Genomic DNA, 23690 nt, shown 5'->3' on the forward strand with positions numbered 1-23690 from the left:
TTTACTGCTTGCTCAATATACAGACAATAACATCGGGGTTAGGCTACAAACCTGCCTCACTCCTTCCTCAACCACTGCTTCCCTTTCATGTCCCTCGACTCTTATGACTGCCATCTGCTAGAATGCTAGAACAGTAGGTTTGCCTTTCCTTAATCTATCTTCTAAGATCATTCGTAGGGTCAGTATTGCCTCATGTGTCCCAACATTTCTACGGAATCCAAACTGATCTTCCCTGAGATCGGCTTCTAGCATTTTTTCCAGTCGTCTGTAAAGAATTCGTCCTAGAATTTTGCAGCCGTGACTTATTAAACTGATAGTTCGGTAATTTTCACACCTGTCAACATCTGTTTTCTTTGGGAACAGAATTATTGTATACTTCTTGAAGTCTGAGGGTATTTCGCCTATTTCATACATCTTGCTCACAGGATGGTAGATTTTTGTCAGGGTTGGCTCTCCCAAGGGTATCAGTAGTTCTAATGGAATGCCGTCTACTTCGGGGGCCTTGTTTTGATTTAGGTCTTTCAGTGCTCTGTCAAATTCTTCACGCACTGTCATGTCTCCCATTTGATCTTCGTTCCCTTTCATTTTCATAACATTGTTCTCAAGTACTGGGGCTGGACGTTTTAGCTGTTAGTGACATTCGGGTAAGGGGTGAGAAAGAAGAGGAAGTGGGAGAATACAAGGTCTACCTGTCAGGAGTCAAAGCAGGAATATCACAATGGGGTGTAGGGCTTTACATCAGGAAAGAAATGGAACCCAGCGTAGTTGCAGTAAGGTATGTAAACGAACGACTGATGTGGATAGATTTGACAGTGTCTAGCAAGAAAATTAGGATTGTGTCAGTATATTCGCATTGTGAAGGGACAGATCAAGATAAGATGGATAGCTTTTATGAGGCACTCAGTGATGTAGTTGTTAGAGTAAAGGACAAGGACAGTGTTCTGCTCATGGGTGATTTTAACGCCAGGATTGGAAATCGAACAGAAGGGTATGAAAAGGTTATGGGTAAATTTGGAGAGGATATGGAGGCCAACAGGAACGGGAAACAACTCATGGATTTCTGTGCCAGTATGGGCTTAGTAATCACAAACTCCTTTTTTAAACATAAGAACATTCACCGGTATACTTGGAAAGGCAGGGGTACCAGATCTGTCATTGACTATATAATAACAGATCAGGAATTCAGGAAGGCTGTGAGGGACACACGTGTATTCAGGGGATTCTTTGGTGACACTGATCATTATTTAATCTGCAGTGAAATTGGGATTGTGAGGCCCAAAGTGCAGGAGGTCAGGTCCATATGTAGGAGGATAAGAGTGGAGAAACTTCAGGACAAGGAAATCAGGCACAAGTACATAACAGCGATCTCAGAAAGGTACCAGTTAGTTGAATGTAGTCAATTACAGTCATTGGAAAAGGAATGGACAAGGTACAGGGACACAGTACTAGAAGTGGCTAAAGAATGTCTTGGAACAGTAGTGTGTAAAAGTAGGATGAAGCAAACAGCTTGGTGGAATGATACAGTCAAGGCAGCCTGTAAAAGGAAAAAGAAGGCGTATCAAAAATGGCTACATACCAGAACCCAGGTAGATAGAGAAAGTTATGTTGAAGAAAGAAACAAAGCCAGACAGATAATTGCAGCATCCAAGAAGAAATCGTGGGAAGACTTTGGAAACAGGTTGGAGACTATGGGTAAAGCTGCTGGAAAACCATTCTGGAGTGTAATTAGCAGTCTTCGAAAGGGAGGTAAGAAGGAAATGACAAGTATTTTGGACAGGTCAGGAAAACTGCTGGTGAATCCTGTGGATGCCTTGGGCAGATGGAGGGAATATTTTGAAGAGTTGCTCAATGTAGGTGAAAATACGATCAGTAATGTTTCAGATTTCGAGGTAGAATGGGATAGGAATGATGATGGAAATAGGATCACATTTGAGGAAATGGAAAAAATGGTCAATAGATTGCAGTGCAATAAAGCGGCTGGGGTGGATGAAATTAAGTCGGAACTCATCAAATACAGTGGAATGTCAGGTCTTAAATGGCTACACAGGATAATTGAAATGGCCTGGGAGTCGGGACAGGTTCCATCAGACTGGACAAAAGCAGTAATCACACCAATCTTTAAACATGGTAACAGAAAAGATTGTAACAACTACAGAGGTATCTCTTTAATCAGCGTTGTGGGTAAAATCTTCTCAGGTATTATTGAAAGGAAAGTGCGAGTATTAGTTGAGGACCAATTGGATGAAAATCAGTGTGGGTTTAGCCCTCTTAGAGGTTGTCAGGACCAGATCTTTAGCTTACGGTAAATAATGAAGAAGTGTTATGAGTGGAACAGGGAATTGTATCTATGCTTTATAGATCTAGAAAAGGCATATGACCGGGTTCCTAGGAGGAAGTTATTGTCTGTTCTACAAGATTATGGAATAGGAGGCAAACTTTTGCAAGCAATTAAAGGTCTTTACATGGATAGTCAGGCGGCAGTTAGAGTTGACGGTAAATTGAGTTCATGGTTCAGAGTAGTTTCAGGGGTAAGACAAGGCCGCAACCTGTCTCCACTGTTGTTCATATTATTTATGGATCATATGTTGAAAGCAATAGACTGGCTGGGTGAAATTAAGATATGTGAACACAAAATAAGCAGTCTTGCATATGCGGATGACTTCGTTGTGATGGCAGATTCCATTGAAAGTTTGCAAAGTAATATTTCAGAGCTAGATCAGAAATGTAAGGACTATGGTATGAAGATTAGCGTCTCCAAAACGTAAGTAATGTCAGTGGGAAAGAAATATAAACGGATTGAGTGCCAAATAGGAGGAACAAAGTTAGAACAGGTGGACGGTTTCAAGTACTTAGGATGCATATTCTCACAGGATGGCAACATAGTGAAAGAACTGGAAGCGAGGTGTAGCAAAGCTAATGCAGTGAGCGCTCAGCTACGATCTACTCTCTTCTGCAAGAAGGAAGTCAGTACCAAGACTAAGTTATCTGTGCACCGTTGAATCTTTCGACCAACTTTGTTGTATGGGAGCGAAAGCTGGGTGGATTCAGGTTACCTTATCAATAAGGCTGAGGTTACGGATAGGAAAGTAGCTAGGATGATTGCAGGTACTAGTAGATGGAACAATGGCAGGAGGGTGTCCACAATGGGGAAATCAAAGAAAAACTGGGAATGAACTCTATAGATGTAGCAGTCAGGGCGAAGAGGCTTAGATGGTGGGGTCATGTTACACGCATGGGAGAAGCAAGGTTACCCAAGAGACACATGGGTTCAGCAGTAGAGGGTAGGAGGAGTCGGGGCAGACCGAGGAGAAGGTACCTGGATTCGGTTAAGAATGATTTTGAAGTAATCGGTTTAACATCAGAAGAGGCACCAATGTTAGCACTGAATAGGGGATCATGGAGGAACTGTATAAGGGGGGCTATGCTCCAGACTGAACGCTGAAAGGCATAATCAGTCTTAAATGATGATGATGATGATGATGATGATGTTCTCAAGTACATCGCCCTTGTATAGACCCTCCTCGTACTCCTTCCACCTTTCTGGTTTCCCTTCTGTGCTTAAAACTGGTTTTCCATCTGAGCTCTTGATATTCATACAGGTGGTTCTCTTTTATCTAAAGGTCTCTTTAATTTTCCTGCAGGCAATATCTATCTTACCCCTAGTGATACATGCCTCTACATCCTCACATTTGTCCTCTACCCATCCCTGCTTAGCCATTTTGCATTTCCTGGCGATCTTATTTTTGAGACGTTTGCATTCCTTTTTGTGTAGTTCATTTATTGAATTTTTATATTTTCTCCTTTCATCAATAATGTTCAGTATCTCTTGTATTACCCAAGGCTTTCTACTAGCCCTCGTCTCTTTACCTACTTGATCCTCTGCTGCCTTTACTGTTTCATCTCTCAAAGCTACCCATTCTTCTTCTATTGTATTTCTTTCCCCCGTTCTTGTCGATCGTTCCCTAATGCTCTCTCTAAAACTCTCTACAGCCTCTGGTTATTTCGGTTTATCCAGATCCCATCTCCTTCGATTTCCACATTTTCGCAGTTCCTTCGGTTTTAGTCTACAGTTCATAACCAATAGATTGTGGTTAAAATCCACATCTGCCCCTCGAAATGTCTTACAGTTTAAGATCTGGTTCCTAAATCTCTGTCTTACCATTATATAATCTATCTGAAACCTTCCAGTGTCTCCAGGCATTTTACACGTATGCAACCTTCTTTCATGATTCTTAAACCAAGTGTTAGCAATGATTAAGTAACGCTCTATGCAAAGTTCTACCAGGCGGCTTCCTCTTTCATTCCTTACCCCAATTCCACAATCACCTACAACTTTTCCTTCTCTTCCTTTTCCTGCTATCGAATTCGAGTCACCCATGGCTATTAAATTTTCGTCTCCCTTCGCTATCTGAATAACTTTCTCATCATACATTTCTTCAATCTCTTCGTCGTCTGCGGAACTAGTTGGCATATAAACTTATACTACTGTGGTAGGCGTGGGCTTCGTGCCTATCTTGGCTACAATAATGCGTTTACACTGCTGCTCGTAGTAGCTTACCCGCGCTCCTATTTCTTACTCATGATTAAACCTACTCCTGCATTACCCCTATTTGCTTTTGTATTTACCGGCTGGGGTGGCCGAGCGGTTCTAGGCGCTACAGTCTGGAACCGCGCGACCGCTACGGTCGCAGGTTCCAATCCTCCCTCGGGCATGGATGTGTGTGATGTCCTTAGGTTAGTTAGGTTTAAGTAGTTCTAAGTTCTAGGGAACTGATGACCACAGAAGTTAAGTTCCATAGTGCTCAGAGCCATTTGATTTTGTATTTATAACCCTGTATTCACCTGACCAGAAGTCTTGTTCCTCTTGCCACCGAACTTCACTAATTCCCACTATACCTAACTTTATCCTACTCATTTCCGTCCGCAGCTCGTGGTCGTGCGGTAGCGTTCTCGCTTCCCACGCCCGGGTTCCCGGGTTAGATTCCCGGCGGGGTCAGGGATTTTCTCTGCTTCGTGATGACTGGGTGTTGTGTGATGTCCTTAGGTTAGTTAGGTTTAAGTAGTTCTAAGTTCTAGGGGACTGATGACCATAGATGTTAAGTTCCATAGTGCTCAGAGCCATTTGAACCATTTTTCCTCATTTCCTTATATAAATTTTCTAACCTACCTACCTGATTAAGGGATCTGACATTCCACTCTCCGATCCATAAAATGTCAGTCTTGTTGCTCCTGATAATGACGTCCTCCTGAGTAGTCCCTACCCAGATATCTGAATGGGGACTATTTTACTTCGGGGATATTTTATCCGAGAGGACGCTATCATCATTTAACCTTACAGTAAAGCTGCATGACCTCGGGTAAAATTATGGCTGTAGTTTCCCCTTGCTTTCAGCCGTTCGCAGTACCAGCACAGCAAGGCCGTTTTGGTTAGTGTTAGAAGGCCAGATCAGTCAATCATCCAGACTGTTGCCCCTGCAACTACTGAAAAGGCTGCTGCCCCTCTTCAGGAACCACACGTTTGTCTGGCCTCTCAACAGATACCCCTCCATCGTGGTTGCACCTATGGTACGGCCATCTAAATCGCTGAGGCACGCAAGCCTCCCCACCAGCGGTCCATGGTTCTTGGAGGGGGGGGGGGGGGGAGGTTAACATTAAAACTCGTAATTAGAGTAGCTTTCTCTGTGCTACTCAGGATAATGACATGTACTTAATGACGTAATAGGCGAATTAATGTCTTCCGTCTAGCGATATTTGATGACAAGCCAAAATTCCTACCATAACTGAAACTGCGCAATAGAACAATACTTATAAACAGCGAAGCAGTTTAATGCGTAATGATTCTCAATTTAGCATGTCACTAACCACAACTCACAAAAAACCTTAAAAGTTGCCAAAACACCGAGGCAACAGCAAAAGGCAAGAAACACACGATTTACGAAATTTAATATTGCAAAAAGTATTTAACTTCTCTTAAATATATAGCTCATTAGAGAACTCAGGTGACCGAGAATCCGGTAAACTCACACTTTCCATCAAACTTGCTGGATTGAGGATTATTTTAAATAAATAAGAATTACATTGCGTCATAAATAATGTGTTAAAAACACAACTGATTTCGCTCAATGTCAATACCAAAATTCCACTCATATTTTTATTCTGTGAAAATAATGAAACAGCACTGAAAATGTCAGAGCTTTAAGGAACTTACACTAAAACATAAATTAGTTTGTAACCTCCCAACTATATTTGTTTCTGTTTGAAATTTAGCCCAACTGCACCTCTCAGTTTATTATTACCAGAACTACGTCCCGCAAACTGTTATCCAACTTAAACTCGTGTGCTAATCTTTCACTAAACACTAATTTGAAGTGAACTGTAATTGATCTGAATGAAGCAGGCCTTATATTAAATGCGCCACTTAAGTTTATTTATTACCAGAACTACGTCCCGCAAACTGTTATCCAACTTAAACTCGTATGCTAATCTTTCACTAAACACTAATTTGAAGTGAACTGTAATTGATCTGAATGAAGCAGGCCTTATATTAAATGCGCCACTTAAGTAAAACCAGACCTTAATCAAAATTTCCACTTACCTTGCGTCTTGGCAACATTGTTGCAGATTTCTCGAAACACAACAGCAGACAGCAAGCAGGTAGCGGCTAAGCTATATTTCCATTTCTAAATACATATTCAAACTGTTGCACGTGGTAATGCTTAATGATAAACAGTGGGGTGGGGAGAGTAGCTATTCCTATCAAATTATACTCCAAGACAACGGTTTTAGAATGAGGTATGTATTCAGAGACAGAGTAAAACTTCTCGTCACCTTCACACATAACATTGGTCCAAACAATACTATGCTCAACAAAGTGAACAATGACTTACAGAGGGTACAATATTTACAGAATTTCTATAAAAAACCAAACAGCTTGATCAGATCGTATGTTAATGCATAGCGCGAAAGTGTTGTGGTCTCTCTCAGCTCTGAGGAAATTAACTAGCTGACAACAATCATTCCTAGCTGCGCAATGCTGCAGTCTTACCTCAAATTTCTTCTCTTCAGAAATAAAAACATCATTCAGAAATTATATCCTTCTCTGATTTCCAATGTATACATCATATTCATCCTTGCAGTCCATTACTATAAATCTTTATTCATCTAACAGAGGCCGGCCGAAGTGGCCGTGCGGTTAAAGGCGCTGCAGTCTGGAACCGCAAGACCGCTACGGTCGCGGGTTCGAATCCTGCCTCGGGCATGGATGTTCGTGATGTCCTTAGGTTAGTTCGGTTTAACTAGTTCTAAGTTCTAGGGGACTAATGACCTCAGCAGTTGAGTCCCATAGTGCTCAGAGCCATGTGTGTGTGTGAACCACCTAACAGAAACTATCAGAAGTCAACACAGCACTACTGAATGCGTCAATCAACTACCACACTTCAACTAAGAATATATCAGTAGTGATGGGCAACAAATCGCGTATCTGTTACAAATCACAGTGACTGAGAAGTCACAGATATCACAATAACAACTTTACAGAACATGGCTGCGATTTCAGTCACAACTAGGAGTCGCAAGTAGCCTGTAACATTCAACACCGCGTGCCATCTGCTGGCCGAATTTCGTACTTCTTCCTGTGAACGTATTGTCTAGCTGCGACTTCCGTGACTATAGTTCAATTCTTTTATCTTGGCGGCTCGCGCATGCCCGCCCAGACGCGGGAGATTGCTGCGATGCCAGTTGCACACGACGCATTCGCCAGTAGAAGCAGCGCCATAGTATAGCATAGTTCGCAAGCTTACGTTTAGGGGGGAGCGCGCAGTTCATGAAGTAAAGCCACCACGGCCGCATTAACCCTTCCGCTGCTACAAAGACGTGCTCCCTCCATTCCGCGCTGTGCGCGATTTTGTCACTGCACTGCTCGCCTGTGCAGACACATCGTGTTCCGACTGCTTTGACACTCTTATTAATCGATTCCACAAAAACTATTTGGCCCAAAAATTAGATTTTTACACATCTTCTTGACTGATACCTTCCCCCCATAAATGACTTAGTTTTGTTTCGATGTTCAACGCAGTAATTATGCAGCATTACATATAGTAAACCATTGCACGAAATTTTGAAGAGTTTGCAGAGGTAAAAGTCCATAGAGTATACTTTCTGTATGGTCGATTTTAGTTGCCACAATGTTGAGAATGAAATGTGGACAAGATACCTAAATTTCATATAAAATTCACTGTATAACAATAGCTCATTTAAGGACCACATAGGTGTCGTATGTAATATTGAGAAATATTCCGTCTTTCGCGACTGTAACAAAAGTTTTATTTACACTGAGCACGTTTGGCCTTATTTTAAAGCACTTCAATCAATCAAAAGGAAGTAGACAAAATACATTAAACAAAAGTGTGGACTTACAAAAACATTAGGACTTGAATATACCGTCTATCAGTGAAGTGCTCTGAGCAATGTCAAATATAATTTTTGTGTGTGGCACACACAAACATTATTTATTTGCTAAAACACTGATCTGCCAACACAAACGTTGAATATTGTGTTACCGCAGCACGAAACTACAAAAGGTGACTTGGCAATGGAGGAGACAAAATACTGTCCACTGAAGGTGCTTCAAAAGAGAGAAACGCGTCTGGTTTAAATAAGCCCCTTATTAGAGTTGCAGAAGAGGAATATATTTCAGTACCATTGGTAAAACTGCGACTGTGGAACAAAAACAAGAAAGAAAATATGAGTACCATTATGTATGTGCCATACCTTTCCTTGATTGAAGTGCTTTAAAATAAAGCCAAACGCGTCCGGTGTAAATAATACTTTTATTACAGTCCGAGAGACGGAATATTTCTCAATATTACATACGACACCTATGTCGTACTTAAATTAAATGAGATATTGTTATACAGTAAATTTTATATGAAATTTAGGTATCTTGTCCACATTTCATTCTCAACATTGTGGCAACTAAAATCGACCATACGGAAAGTATACGCTATGGACTTTTACCTCTGAAACTCTTCAAAATTTCGTGCAATGGTTTATTACATTTAATGCTGCATAATAACTGCGTTGAACATCGAAACAAAATTAAGTCATTTATGGGGGGAAGGTATCAGTCAAGAAGACGTGTAAAAATCTAATTTTTGGGCCAAATAGTTTTTGTGAAATCGAATGATAAGCGTGTCAAAGCAGTGGGAACACCATGTGTCTGCACAGGCGGGCAGTGCAGTGATGACAAAATCGCGCACAGCGCGGAATGCGGGGAGCACGTGACTGCAGCAGCGAAAGGGTTAATGAAGGGACAAAGCACTAGAAATTTCAAAAAATTGCATTCAAATGAATATAATTCGTGAAGTAAGGCACTTCGATATTGTTTTTAAATAATGAAAATATTAAGCAGTGCACAAGGTTTGAACTCATAACCTTTCACATAGCAGCCCAACACCTTAACCGTTACGCTAGGATTATACCAGGTGTATTCAAGCTCTAAGGCCTCCGATTTTTTTTCTAATTAACTACTCACCCGAAATCGATGAAACTGGCGTTACTTCTCGACGTAATCGCCCTGCAGACGTACACATTTTTCACAACGCTGACGCCATGATTCCATGGCAGCGGCGAAGGCTTCTTTAGGAGTCTGTTTTGACCACTGGAAAATCGCTGAGGCAATAGCAGCACGACTGGTGAATGTGCGGCCACGGAGAGTGTTTTTCATTGTTGGAAAAAGCCAAAAGTCACTAGGAGCCAGGTCAGGTGAGTAGGGAGCATGAGGAATCACTTCAAAGTTGTTATCACGAAGAAACTGTTGCGTAACGTTAGCTCGATGTGCGGGTGTGTTGTCTTGGTGAAACAGCCCACGCGCAGCCCTTCCCGGACGTTTTTGTTGCAGTGCAGGAAGGAATTTGTTCTTCGAAACATTTTCGTAGGCTGCACCTGTTACCGTAGTGCCCTTTGGAACGTAATGGGTAAAGATTACGCACTCGCTGTCCCAGAACATGGACACCATCATTTTTTCAGCACTGGCGGTTACCCGAAATTTTTTTGGTGGCGGTGAATCTGTGTGCTTGTATTGAGCTGACTGGCGCTTTGTTTCTGGATTGAAAAATGGCATCCACGTCTCATGCATTGTCACAACCGACGAAAAGAAAGTCCCATTTGTGCTGTCGTTGTGCGTCAACATTGCTTGGCAACGTGCCACACGGGCAGCCGTGTGGTCATCCGTCAGCATTTGTGGCACCCACCTGGATAACACTTTTCGCATTTTCAGGTCTTCATGCAGGATTGTGTGCACAGAACCCACAGAAATGCCAACTCTGGAGGCGATCTGTTCAACAGTCATTCGGCGATCCCCCAAAACAATTCTCTCCACTTTCTCGATCGTGTCGTCAGACTGGCTTGTGCGAGCCTGAGGTTGTTTCGGTTTGTTGTCACACGATGTTCTGCCTTCATTAAACTGTCGCACCCATGAACGCATTTTCGACACATCCATAACTCCGTCACCACATGTCTCCTTCAACTGCCGATGAATTTCAATTGGTTTCACACCACGCAAATTCAGAAAACGAATGATTGCATGCTGTTCAAGTAAGGAAAACATCGCCATTTTAAGTATGTAAAACAGTTCTCATTCTCGCTGCTGGCGGTAAAATTCCATCTGCCGTACTGAGCTGCCATCTCTGGGACGTATTGACAGTGAACGCGGTCTCATTTTAAAACAATGCGCATGTCTCTATCTCTTTCCAGTCCGGAGAAAAAAAATCGGAGGCCTTAGAACTTGAATGCACCTCGTACCATGGCATGCAAAATACCGACAAACACTGTTGGTATGCCTATGAATTACTCACGCTTCGTCGAAGTACAATAGGAAATAAACAATTACCGCTGTTCTTTATTGCAAAAAAGCAGTTTGTGAGAGTGATACAAACACCTTTCCTTGCTATCGCCTGAATTAGGAGTCTTATTGCTTGTTTGGTTTAATTAATTAATAGAATATGAAGCAATTGGTATAAAGAATGCTTTTTCCAAACTTTCTATAAAAGAATGTCTGCTATGAAGACATTGCTTTTGTTCTATTACTTTAATTATGACTGAACGTTTCTAAAACTGAAGACACTCGTCCGTGCTCTGCACTGCAGTCGAGATGTGGCAACGTCGTTCTCTGTTCATTGGCTGACTGTGTTTTGTGATGTCAGATGCGCAGAACGAACCTAAACTCGGCCGCCAACGTAAATGAAGCGCACTTTAGTCCCAAGTAGAAGTCGCAAGTGGCAACTAGAAAGTGCAGTTAACATTGAACGCCGTATGCCATCTGTTGGCCAAATATCGTATTTCTTTCTCTGAACCTTTCTTCCTCTGAAGCTGTGATTTCCATGACAAGCCGCAGCTAAAAGTAGCAAGTAGCATCTAAAGAGCGCAGTTAAGATTAGATGCTGTATGCGATCTGTTGTTCTACATCCGTACTTCATTCTGAGAACCTTGTGTCTCACGATATGGATGTATTACATGCTTATGGTCGAAGTAAAGAACTAAGAAGCTCTTGTGGTCTGAGAAAAATTTTATACTCTGTTGAGAATTGGTGCAGCCGAGGAATGTGAAGGCCGAATAGAGGTAGTGCCAATAGACAGGCCATAGTGTAGCTTGGAATTTTCGTGACATATTTAAACACACTCTTTATTATAAAAGCCAAAACTGCATGGTAATTTCAAAAACAGATAATGGATAAGACTCCGATGAGTTTTTGATGCGTATTACTGACATATATATTATACAGGGTTATTACAAATGATTGAAGCGATTTAACAGCTCTACAATAACTTTATTATTTGAGATATTTTCACAATGCTTTGCACACACATACAAAAACTCAAAAAGTTTTTTTAGGCATTCACAAATGTTCGATATGTGCCCCTTTATTGATTCGGCAGACATCAAGCCGATAATCAAGTTCCTCCCACACTTGGCGCAGCATGTCCCCATCAATGAGTTCGAAAGCATCGTTGATGCGAGCTCGCAGTTCTGGCACGTTTCTTGGTAGAGGAGGTTTAAACACTGAATCTTTCACATAACCCCACAGAAAGAAATTGCATGGGGTTAAGTCGGGAGAGCGTGGAGGCCATGACATGAATTACTGATCATAATATCCACCATGACCGATCCTTCGGTTTTCCAATCTCCTGTTTAAGAAATGCCGAACATCATGATGGAAGTGTGGTGGAGCACCATCCTGTTGAAAGATGAAGTCAGCGCTGTCGGTCTCCAGTTGTGGGATGAGCCAATTTTCCAGCATGTCCAGATACACGTGTCCTGTAACGTTTTTTTCGCAGAAGAAAAAGAGGCCGTATACTTTAAACCGTGAGATTGCACAAAACACGGTAACTTTTGGTGAATTGCGAATTTGCTGCACGAATGCGTGAGGATTCTCTACCGCCCAGATTTGCACATTGTGTCTGTTCACTTCACCATTAAGAAAAAATGTTGCTTCATCACTGAAAACAAGTTTCGCACTGAACGCATCCTCTTCCATGAGCTGTTGCAACCGCGCCGAAAATTCAAAGCGTTTGACTTTGTCATCGGGTGTCAGGGCTTGTAGCAATTGTAAACGGTAAGGCTTCTGCTTTAGCCTTTTCCGTAATATTTTCCAAACCGTCGGCTGTGGTACGTTTAGCTCCCTGCTTGCTTTATTCGTCGACTTCCGCGGGCTACGCGTGAAACTTGCCCGCACGCGTTCAACCGTTTCTTCGCTCACTGCAGGCCGACCCGTTGATTTCCCCTTACAGAAGCATCCAGAAGCTTTAAACTGCGCATACCATCGCCGAATGGAGTTAGCAGTTGGTGGATCTTTGTTGAACTTCGTCCTGAAGTGTCGTTGCACTGTTATGACTGACGGATGTGAGTGCATTTCAAGCACGACATACGCTTTCTCGGCTCCTGTCGCCATTTTGTCTCACTGCGCTCTCGAGCGCTCTGGCAGCAGAAACCTGAAGTGCGGCTTCAGCCGAACAAAACTTTATGAGTTTTTCTACGTGTCTGTAGTATGTCGTGACCATATGTCAATGAATGGAGCTACAGTGAATTTATGAAATCGCTCCAATCATTTGTAATAGCCCTGTACATAAACTATTAAAAATGCAATGTGGTATCTACTATATAACTTTTACTGAATATTTAACAGCTATATTCACAAGACGGATATTTTTTCATACAGTGCAATACGAAGTTAAACGTTTGTCTGTATTTTCAGATATCGCATGAGTACCTTTCCCAATGTCAACTTCTAACCGTAAGATCAGTGCTTTCCACTGTTTTCACTTGCACTTCACCAACCTTAATACATGCAACCTTCCAACCTAACCTAGACCTTGCACTACGCTACAGGTCAATCTCTCATCACAACGAACATTCAAGGCGGGGATAGACGAATCAGTATCACACTGTAGCTAGTTTTTATCAATAAATACATGGCAGAAAATTTTGGGGTATGAGATGAAAGGTGAGAATGGACTTTTCATTATTCACTCACAGTGTAGGTCACATTTGTTTACCATCCCTTTCACATAATGACTTCAGTGACACACTATACACAATACTCGTTTTGAACACGTATGTCATCAATTGTGGCTCTTTTACGCTGTGAATTCTTCCAAGGGTCGTACTGAATCTTCGCGATAATCTTTTTTTTTGTGGCAGTTTACTAATACACAGCGTCACCGGTTCAGTTCCGGTCCAGCTGTCTCGGTGGACAAGTGAGAGGAGACTCAAAGCAACGGCTGAGTAACAGCCGAGCATAGTACGTTGAAGGTGTGGCAATGGAACTTTTTAAGTTCCGTGCCACCCTCCGACGGTGGAAGTACAGAGGAGGGGTGCAACAATGCGCCAACTCTATGGTCAAAGAAGAAAGTGGCTGGACGAGAACAGGCCACTGCTAGTGACTGTACGAAAGCGGACAGAAAAACGTGGTCGTACTGGGCCTATCGTCAGTCATAGCCCGAACCCGAGTCCTCCAGGATGGCGAGCGGCACGGGGTGTCGGTGCCAGCTGTGGTGCCGATGGTTTGGAGTCCTGCGACCCTGTCACGGAGTACGTCCACTTTACTGTATAGTTGACGTGCCTTACAGCGAATGGTCGTCTTGAGGAGGGCCGTATTTGTCTCCCCATGCAGAGTGACAATCCTGGTGAGCGGAGGGGCGTGGAAACTCCACCTGAGAACTTTATTCTGTAGGCGCTGGAGCGTCAGCATCCGGGGCTTACTAACCGTAGCCCACTCAGAGGAACCATATGCTAATGAACGAAGGACAATGGAGTGATATAGCCGGAGCTTGGTATCTAAGTTCAGCTCTCGGCTTGAGAAGAGCGGGTACAAGGCCTTTGTCAACTTTAGCCCTTTATGGGTGACGTATTCTCTGTGGCGGTGGAAGAAAAGTTTATTCTCCAATCAGACCCCGAGATGCTCGGTAGCTTGGGCGCACGGGACACGGATGCCCCCGACTGAGATGTTGTGGCGGAGCATAGGGCGCCGTTTTGTGAAATACACTGCCGTAATTTTGGCGACATTAAGGGCCACCTTATTGGAGCGACATCATGTGACTGTTGCGTACACTTGTCTTTGGAGGCGAGCAATGAGTTGATCAGCATTGCAGCCGGTCATATAAAGCGCCATCTCATCGGCATTTTGCGCCAGATGGCAGTGACGGATGATGGGCATGCCATTGACATAGGCATTAAAAAGAAGAGGGGACAGCACAGCGCCCTGAGGGCTATCCATCGACATGTGGCGTACACTGGAGCGCTTTCCCCACTGAGCAGCGAAGAAGGTCCTCTGGTGAAGGAAATCATGTCAGGGATGGGCGTTTGCTTCAGCATCTTATACACCAGGTTGTCCTGCCAAATCTTATCATAAGCATTCTGCACATCCAGGAAGACCACTGCCGTCGACATGCTGATGTGCTCTGTGATCCGGAGAACTTGCAGTTCAGTGGACAGGTGTGAGGTAAACCCAAACTGTTTGGGTCGGATTGTCCTCGCTGCTGCCAGAGGCTAGGAAATGCAGTGGAGTATGAGAGACTCCAGGACCTTCGCCGTGGTGTTCAAAAGGCTGATGGGCCTCTTGTTGGTAGGGACTGTAGGGTCCTTGGAAGGCTTTGGGATCGCAATAAGCTTTGCCTGTTTCCACTGCGGAGGGAAAAGGCCACTCTGAAGACGACAGTGAATAGGACCAGAGGCTTACGTGGTAGCTGACAGAGATGTTTGTTGACGATCCCATCCAGGCCAGGGGCCGAATTACCTCGTTTCCATCAGAGGATTAGGAGCACTTCTGCTGTGGACGTAAGGTGAGGGGCCATAAGCGGTGGCCTGTTTCAGAAGGCAGGCACAGCCCTCGGGATATCTTGGTCATCCTGGAGTTCATCTGGCGTGGGGTCCAGGACGAGCAGTTTGGTTTGGGTTGTAAATGCATCAACCAGCGTTTCCACCACACAGAGGGAATCATACGTGACACCAGCATCCGTGGGGTGGTGGGTCCACAAGGTGATACGATGCAGGGCTCGGACGACAGCCCAGTCAGATTAATGCTGGAGGAGAAAGGTGGACATCCTATCCTCCCACTGTTTCGATTTCCAATCCGCTAAGTGGCGACCCAACTCCCGCTGGAGATGCTTCAGGTGATGCTTGTCCCGAGGGTCACAGTACTGTTTCCACCAGTGGCAGTAGCGGTTCTTCTGGATTTTCAGTTCTTGCAAAAGTGGAGGTAAACCATCCTGTGGGGTTAGAGCCCTGGGAATGTGGGAAGTGGAGACCTTTACCGCTCGCTGGATTTTCGTGGTGAGGTAGTCAACTGCACGTACAAGACTGGCAGGAGTCGTCAGGTCTAGGTTCAGCCAGTTGCTGTTGTTGAGGACCCATGCAAATTTGTCCCAATCAGTAACCGTGAGAGTCGAGTGGACGTCAAAGGACAATGCAACACCGGTAAGCTGTAGAAGGACTGGGTCATGGTCAGAAGTTAGGTCATGTACTGTTTCCGAGGAAATTTTTACAGCAACCTTTTTAAAAATGGCCACATCCAAAATGTACTGTTGGCAGTTGGAGCAGACTGGTATGTATGTAGGATTGTGACGGCCATAGACGGTCAGTGCCAAGGTTTCCTCCAACTCGAGGAGGAGGAGACCCTCGGGATTGGCGACACGAGAACGCCACGCTGGATGTTTCGCATTGAGATCTCCCCCAATGATAAGCTTGTCAAATGATGTCAGCTTGCGGAAGTTGGTCTCAAGGAGTGGTTGGTTAGGGCCAAATAAGCCGCAGCAAATGTGATGGCTCCAAGACAGGTAAAGACAGTGACAGCTGTGGCCTCTACGCAGTCCAGCGGCTGAAGAGCCTCTCGGTCGTGGGCCGACACCCTGCGGAGGAACACGGCTGTGCCTCCACCACAGCGATTGAGCGTGTCAGTCCGATAGCAGACCATGTTGTGTAGGCGAAAATCGTCGGTCAGCTTAAGGTGTGTTTCGGTAACAAGGTGAATATCCAAATGGTAGTCATGAATGGAGGTGTTCAGTTCAGCCTTCATCCTCTTGATACCATTGGCATTAAGGATGCAGACGACGAGGTCCCTAGGGGGATGGTGACCGTGTGGTGGGCGATCTGCCATTATAGTAAGATTTCACTGAACCCATCAACCAGGGCGATGACCTTCATGGGCCCATCCTCCGACCGACGGATTTTCTGAGCCGTGTCACGAATAATGGCCCTGATGTGGGGTTTCATGAAAAAGGAGGCGACCTGCAGGATTTCTTGCACGTCATCCCGAAAGGATGTATCGGCCTCCACAGCTGGGGGTATTTCCCGGTTTGGTCACTGGACCCTGTGACGAGCAGGCGCGGGAGTTGGCGCAGGTGGAGCAGATACCACCCCAACAAATTGAGGCACTTCAGCAGGTGGTCGTGAGGGTGCTGCAGTTGGTCGTTTCGTTTGGTGATCATTAGCGGCCGCCACAGGAGACGAACGAGGAGCAGGAGACCGAGCCGCATCAGCAAAGGTGGGCCTATGGGACAGAACTGCATTGCTATTGCAGCTGGAGTCAGAACATCCACCATTGGAGGAACCTCAGGTTGACCCTGGACGATGGGGAAATGGGTGAGGCCTCGCAGGGGTGAAGGCGGCCGATTCGACCGAGGTTTCTTCCTGGGTGGGTGGGAAGATTTAGGCACGTTTTGATACACAGGGCAACCCTTCCGAGAGCGCAGGTGGTGGTTGTCATGAGAAGTGCCCTGACATCTGGCACAAGTGGGCTTCTCTGAGGCTGTGAGGGTGCACGTCTCTGACGCATGTGGTCCAGCACACTTGACACACCGCAATGCCAGGGAACAGAAATAAACAGTGTGACACAAGCGCTGGCACCGAAGGCAAATGGAGGGCCCAGTGCGGCCTTCACAGGATTCAATGCGCACTTAAGTGCTCAGAAGATAGCAGATTTGGTAGATCCTTTCAGTATCATCCCTTCTAGAGAGAGAGACCACCTGTGTGGTCAGTGGGATTAACCTGCAGGTCTCAGGGTCCCTTTTGCTGTTTTGGTGGACCAAAGGGTCCACGAAGTTGAGACGGAGCAGTTTGCTCTGTAACTTCAGGTGGCAAGTCTTTAAAGACAATTTTTGTCTTACTGTCACCAGAAACTTGGTGAGTGTAGTAAGGCCACCAGAAACTTGGTGAGTGTAGTAAGGCATTTCCTGTGATTTGATGAAGTCAAAGACAGGAGGAGGTACTGGACACGTTCGTTCTGAAAGACAGGCCGCAATTGGCCACCGATGAGGCGTTGCAGTTCAGCGTTCAGCTGAAGGTAATTCTTTCGACGGTATTCCACAATTGGATGGATTTTCTCCTCCTTCGGTGGTGAAGATAATGGAGCCTGAGAGGTGGGACCAGGATCGGGACCCAAGTCCACGGCATCATCGGGTGCGGCTTCCCCTTGAGAGGGCGCATCAGATTCGGAAACGCCGCCAAAGTGTTGAATGCGTTCGGATTTTCTGTAATGGCATGGACCGACAGTAGTGAAGTCGTCAGAAGGCCCGACAGGCCGGCTAGACAGAGAAGACGCAGCAACACACGGTGGGGCGGCAAACTGGTGGTGCGTCGGTGGGGCTGACGGTGCAGCCTGAGAGGAGAGACCAGCGGCGGGACCCACGCCCTCGGCCGAAGCAGTTGCGGCTTCCCCTGGGAGGGAGGCAATTGAGCCGGAGCCATCGCCGCTGCGACGAGCGTGTGCGGACGAGTGGTAGGACGTACGGTGACGGCGTGATCGGACAGGGGTGACAGCCTCAGAAGGCCCATCCAGTCGGTGAGAGGAAGCAGGCGAAGCAATCCGAAGAGGGGCGTCCAGGTGGAGGTGAGTTACAGCAGGTGACTGATTTGAGAGACGAGGACAGCCGTCGGGTGAGAAGTCTATCACCAGGCGACCAGGTGAACCGTCAGACGACGACGACGATGAGCGGTCCCGCATGCTGTGGTGCAGGAGAGTCACACTTCGATCGGTGTCAGTGTCGGAGGTGACCGGAGACTTCTGGCAGCCGGCGAGCCGCGCGCCGTCCTTCGCCCATTGGGAGGTGGTAGCGTGGGCGCCACCGGCAGCACGCTGCTCGATGGCCACCACAGCGTCACACAGGGCGGCGGCCGAGTCACCTCGCCGCGGCCTCGAGGGCCGCAAGAAACCCTGGCTGTAACGGCGTACCCAGGGTCGTATCTACAACAACGCCGAAAACGACGCGCACCAAAGATAACGCATAAAAAGGCAGTAACAAATCATCTGAAATTACAACACAACAAAAAATGGCTCTGAGCGCTATGGGACTTAACATCTATGGTCATCAGTCCCCTAGAACTTAGAACTACTTAAACCTAACTAACCTAAGGACATCACACAACACCCAGTCATCACGAGGCAGAGAAAATCCCTGACCCCGCCGGAAATCGAACCCGGGAACCCGGGCGTGGGAATACAACACAACACTGTAATGGATACCCGTGAACGTTAGGAAAGACCTATGCTCGCAATCCCAAGGAAACGTGCAGTGAACATTATGGGACTCCAACCCGTTCTTGACGATTATCTCTTCTAGATGTGGATGGGTACATAGAGCAGCCAGTAATCAAAATGGGAACTGCGTCCGGAAAATCACTAGGATTATTAAACTTTTATATTGCTACTTATTGTGACATGTAAGTAAATAACGGGTCAAGTGCCAAAATGTGAAAATTTGAGTTATAGATGAAATTCCGCTGTAACCGCCAACGCCAATAACACATATTCTGATACAAGCACCAGTACAGCTCGAAACAGTATTTGTAGCTATCATAACATGGCACTCTCATTTAACACCAACATCGATGTGCAAATAACGGGTCATGCGCCCTCTGTCCTCTGTTATTGTCTTGGTGCGTACTTTGTGTGATTTGTTGACAACTGAAGTAGCTCTTTGGTTTGTTTGCAACAATTATAACAAGTAATTATAACAGATACATAATACACAGTATTGAAAAATGGAAAGGAAAACTGCACCAAAACGAAGGAAGAGAGGTGAAATAGTGCTCAAAGCGAAAGGAAGAAATTACGCAACGAAGGAAAGGAATACACTCGTGAAGACAGCACTGTGGTTCCAGCTAAAGAGGCTCTCAAGCACCAGGTTCGCCTTGATTGCCGTCTTAATTTTTATTACAAGGGTTGCAATCTGCATAAGTGATGTTCTAGTATTTTAATGCGTTTAATTTGTTATTGAAACGTATTTCTTATGGACAAAAATCATCATTATGAATATGAAGTTATAGTTAACAACTTGAATGAAATCGTTTACTTACCTGCAAATACTTATGCATGTTGATTTAAACATATATCCTGCTTCACTCTTTCAGGTCTGCTGTAAATGGCACCATTCATAAAGCTGTTTAAGGAATTCTGCCCACTAAATGATACAGTGAAGCAAAATAACTATGCATTGTCTTTCATACATGTTTGCAAAGTAAAGAGGTGAAGGTCAAAAATATACAATGATAGTAACGAAACTGCTCAGCTGTCTACTGAGGAAGGGGCAGGACAACTGGTCATACACAGGAAGAAAAACGTATCTATGTGTACCCATTGCCTGATGGAGAGGGAGATGTAATAAGAGTATGTAGAGGAACATTTATTGAAGTTCTCGGTTTGAACAAAAGAAGAGTTCAGATATTTACACAGTTGAAGCAGAGTGGTGAGACCGTATATAAAGAAAAGTGACGAAATAAGACAAAACACCGGAAATATACAGAAGAAGATGAAAAGCTAGTTGTTGCTCATATTAACGTCATACCAAGACAAGAAAACCACTATTCAAAAATTTTACAGTTGAAAAACTGGAAACAAAGGGAATAAATAACAGCTTCAAAGTTGGTGTTGATTTTGACCTAATGGACAACAGTATATGGCTGAAGTACATTGTGATAAAACGTTTTTTATTCTGTAGGATGCCCAGTGCAACAGTGCAATAAACTCCCAAGACCAAGAACATTCCAGTCAAAAAGGAAATGGTATCATTTAAGAAAATGGTGTCTTAGTTATAGTAAGTTTAAATGTGCAGTGCCTCAGAACAAAACTTGATACATTATTATTGTTTGTTGATGAAGTGAGACCTGATGTATTATGTATATGTGAACACTGGCTAGCCCAACCAGAAACAGAATACTACAGAAACATTGAACATTTAGAAATGGTGACTGCATGGTTAGAGGAACTACTATCCATGGTGGTGTGACTGGGTATGTAAATAGTAAGCTCAGTGCTAATAAAATTGACTTAAGTAAATTTTGTGTACATCTAGACCTAGAATTAGCTGCTTTGGGTCTGTCAAGATGCCATCTTAATTGTTTTTGTGTACCATTCCCCAGGTGGAAATTTTGAAAATTTCCTTAACCAGTTGGAAAGCTGTCTGTGTCATCTAGTGCACTTAGGGACAAAAATTGCTTTATGTGGGGACTTCAACATTCATGTTGGAGAAGATAATGAAAGAGCTTTCGTGAACTCGGTGAGCAGCTATGCGCTATTCGTAGGAAACTCTCTACCAACAAGAGGAGCTATTTGTCTTGACACAATTGTGACAAACCTAAATAGTTGGGACTACAAAGTAATTGTGGTGGACCCTATACTAGCAGATCACCATGCAGTCATCATGAAGTTATGGACAAACTCAGTAAGTACACAACAGATTCCCAACTGGCATTCAAGTTATGTATTCCAAAATAGAGTTATTACAAAGAAAAGCATAGATGATTTCAAAACTACAGTGGCTTTTATAGATTGGCACCAAATAATAGATCAATTGCCACCAAATTCTACATTCAATCTCATGTTCCAGACCCTTAAAGTGAAATTTGATGAACTTTTTCCTTAAAATCCAAGAGATATTCAAATGCTAAATCAAAAGTCAACAAAAAACTAACAAAGTAAAGAGGTGGTATACTCCTAGACTAGCCAAAATAAAATGTATTGCCCAAATACTAAATGACAAGGTCAAAGCTGCTAAAGATATAGATAGACTGTACTCTAGTTATTTACAGACCAAAAGGATCTACAGAAAGTAAAGAGGTGGTATACTCCTAGACTAGCCAAAATAAAATGTATTGCCCAAATACTAAATGACAAGGTCAAAGCTACTAAAGATATAGATAGACTGTACTCTAGTTATTTACAGACCAAAAGGATCTACAGAAAGGAAGTAGAAAATGCAAAGAAGGAAAGTAATGCCAGATTTATTGAAGAAGCTCAGAATCCTTGTAAAGCAGCATGGTATCTGGTTAATGAGCACAGGAAAAAGCCCACCTCTTGCTCTAATTCTTGCAGTCCAGATGAGTTTAATGACTATTATTTAAAAATAGTGGAAAACACAGTAGATGAAACTCCTGACTTCGGAATAGATCCTGCAGCTGCTGTGAAATTTGAGAATAAATGCAGCATGGTAATGTGTAAGAGAGTGTATCCAAAAGAAATAATAAAAATTGTAAAAAGGTACAAATCTTCAGGGAGCCTTGATATTTATGACATGTCCTGTACTATGTTAAAAACTATAATCAGTGAAATTGCACCGCCATTAACAGAGTAATAAATAAAAGCCTCCATGCAGGGGAATTTCCAGATATCCCAAAAGTAGCAAACACAGTGCATGTTTACAAAAAAGGCAGTCCACTTGAAGTGTCAAGATACAGGCCCATATCTATAATACCAGTACTACCGAAAGTAGAGTCGATAATGAAAGAACAACTATTAAGTTACTTTGAAGGAAATAGTCTCTTTTATGATGCACAACATAGCTTTTGGAAGGGCACGTCAACAACAACAGCTGTACTTGACTTAGTTACAAACATAAGTCAGGGTTTTGAAGACAAAGAGTCTATAACACTAGTACTCTGTCACCTTAGTAAGGCATTTGACTGCATCCCACTTAAGGCCCTGCTCAGAAAGCTAAAAACATATGGTCCAGGGAGATCTGTCCTGCAAACTCTTGAATCCTACCTGAGAACCATAGACTGCCTCCGTGCAAGGAGATGATTCAGGAGAGAAGAAGCTATGGCACGGTGTGCTACAGGGATCGGTAATAGGGCCCCTGCTGTTCCTTATCTTCATAAATGACGTAGGCTCCAATGGGCACACCTTGCAGTTCACGGATGATGCAACCTTGTTCTCAAAAGGAGAGAATGATGTACAGGCAATCCAACAAGCAGAAGTCTTGTTCAATGAAGCTAAGGCCTGGTTTATCATTAACAAAATGAAAATTAATGAAGAAAAAACTCAGAGGATGATATGCAGCCTCTGCAGAATGGGAGCACTGGGTAATGCAGCAGATGTTAAACTTCTGGGCTTTCTCATTGATACCAAATTAATCTAGCAACAACACACCAAACATGTATATTCCAAACTTTCACATGTCATGTACCTCTTGAGGAAACTGAAAAGTATAGTACCAGAACAGTACCTGCTGTGTACTATGCAATGTTCCACAGCCACATGAGTTATGGGCTATTGTTTTGGGGCCATTCTGCAGGCTGCAAGAATGCGCTTTTACTGCAAAACAAAGCAATGAGGATCATTACTTCAAGCAAAAAAATCAGACCACTGTAAACCAGTTTTCACCAGGTTAGGAGCTCTGACTGTTTACAGCCAGTATATATTGAAATGCCTCTTCCACATAAAGAGAAACCATATCTACAGAAAGCGAAATGAAGTTCACAAATACAGCACTCGGAACAAAGACAGTATCAATGAGCCAAGATGTCAATTAGCAAAGACACAAAACAGCTTCACAATGGTGGCCCTAAAATTGTTTAATGCTCTACCTGATGACATTCAGTCTTTACCATGGGAGCAGTTTAAAACTACTATTTTGTGTAAGCTAAAATAGCAACCCTTCTACAATATTGAAGAATTCTTCTCTAGTAACAGCATTGTGTTTACTTGAGCTGCATCTCAGTTCCATGACTCCAACACCAAACATTATATTTAATTTCATTATATACTTGTATCTATTTTATTGTTGTGATATTATTGTAATCTAACTTATATGTCTTGCGATATTAAATTACTATCATAGTATTGTTGTATTCATATATTTTGATAATGTTATATCTTGACGCTGTCTGTCCAGGACCAGGTGAATCTGATGGTCCTACTTCAAATC

At 43.8% G+C, this 23690-nt stretch overlaps 1 protein-coding gene across 1 annotated transcript in view; it reads right to left on the reverse strand.

Moving 5' to 3' along the window:
* Positions 1-19863, reverse strand: part of LOC126456901 (uncharacterized) — a 111037-nt gene extending 91174 nt beyond the window's left edge. The window contains exons 1-2 of the mRNA XM_050092776.1: positions 19846-19863; positions 17800-18733 (exon numbers count right to left, since the gene is read on the reverse strand). Coding sequence (XP_049948733.1) covers positions 17800-18733; positions 19846-19863 — 952 coding nt within the window. The remainder of the gene's footprint in view (positions 1-17799; positions 18734-19845) is intronic.
* Positions 19864-23690: the final 3827 nt, after the last annotated feature.

The sequence above is a fragment of the Schistocerca serialis genome, chromosome 1 (genome assembly GCF_023864345.2).
Source record: "Schistocerca serialis cubense isolate TAMUIC-IGC-003099 chromosome 1, iqSchSeri2.2, whole genome shotgun sequence".
In the NCBI taxonomy this organism is placed as follows: Eukaryota; Metazoa; Arthropoda; class Insecta; order Orthoptera; family Acrididae; genus Schistocerca; species Schistocerca serialis.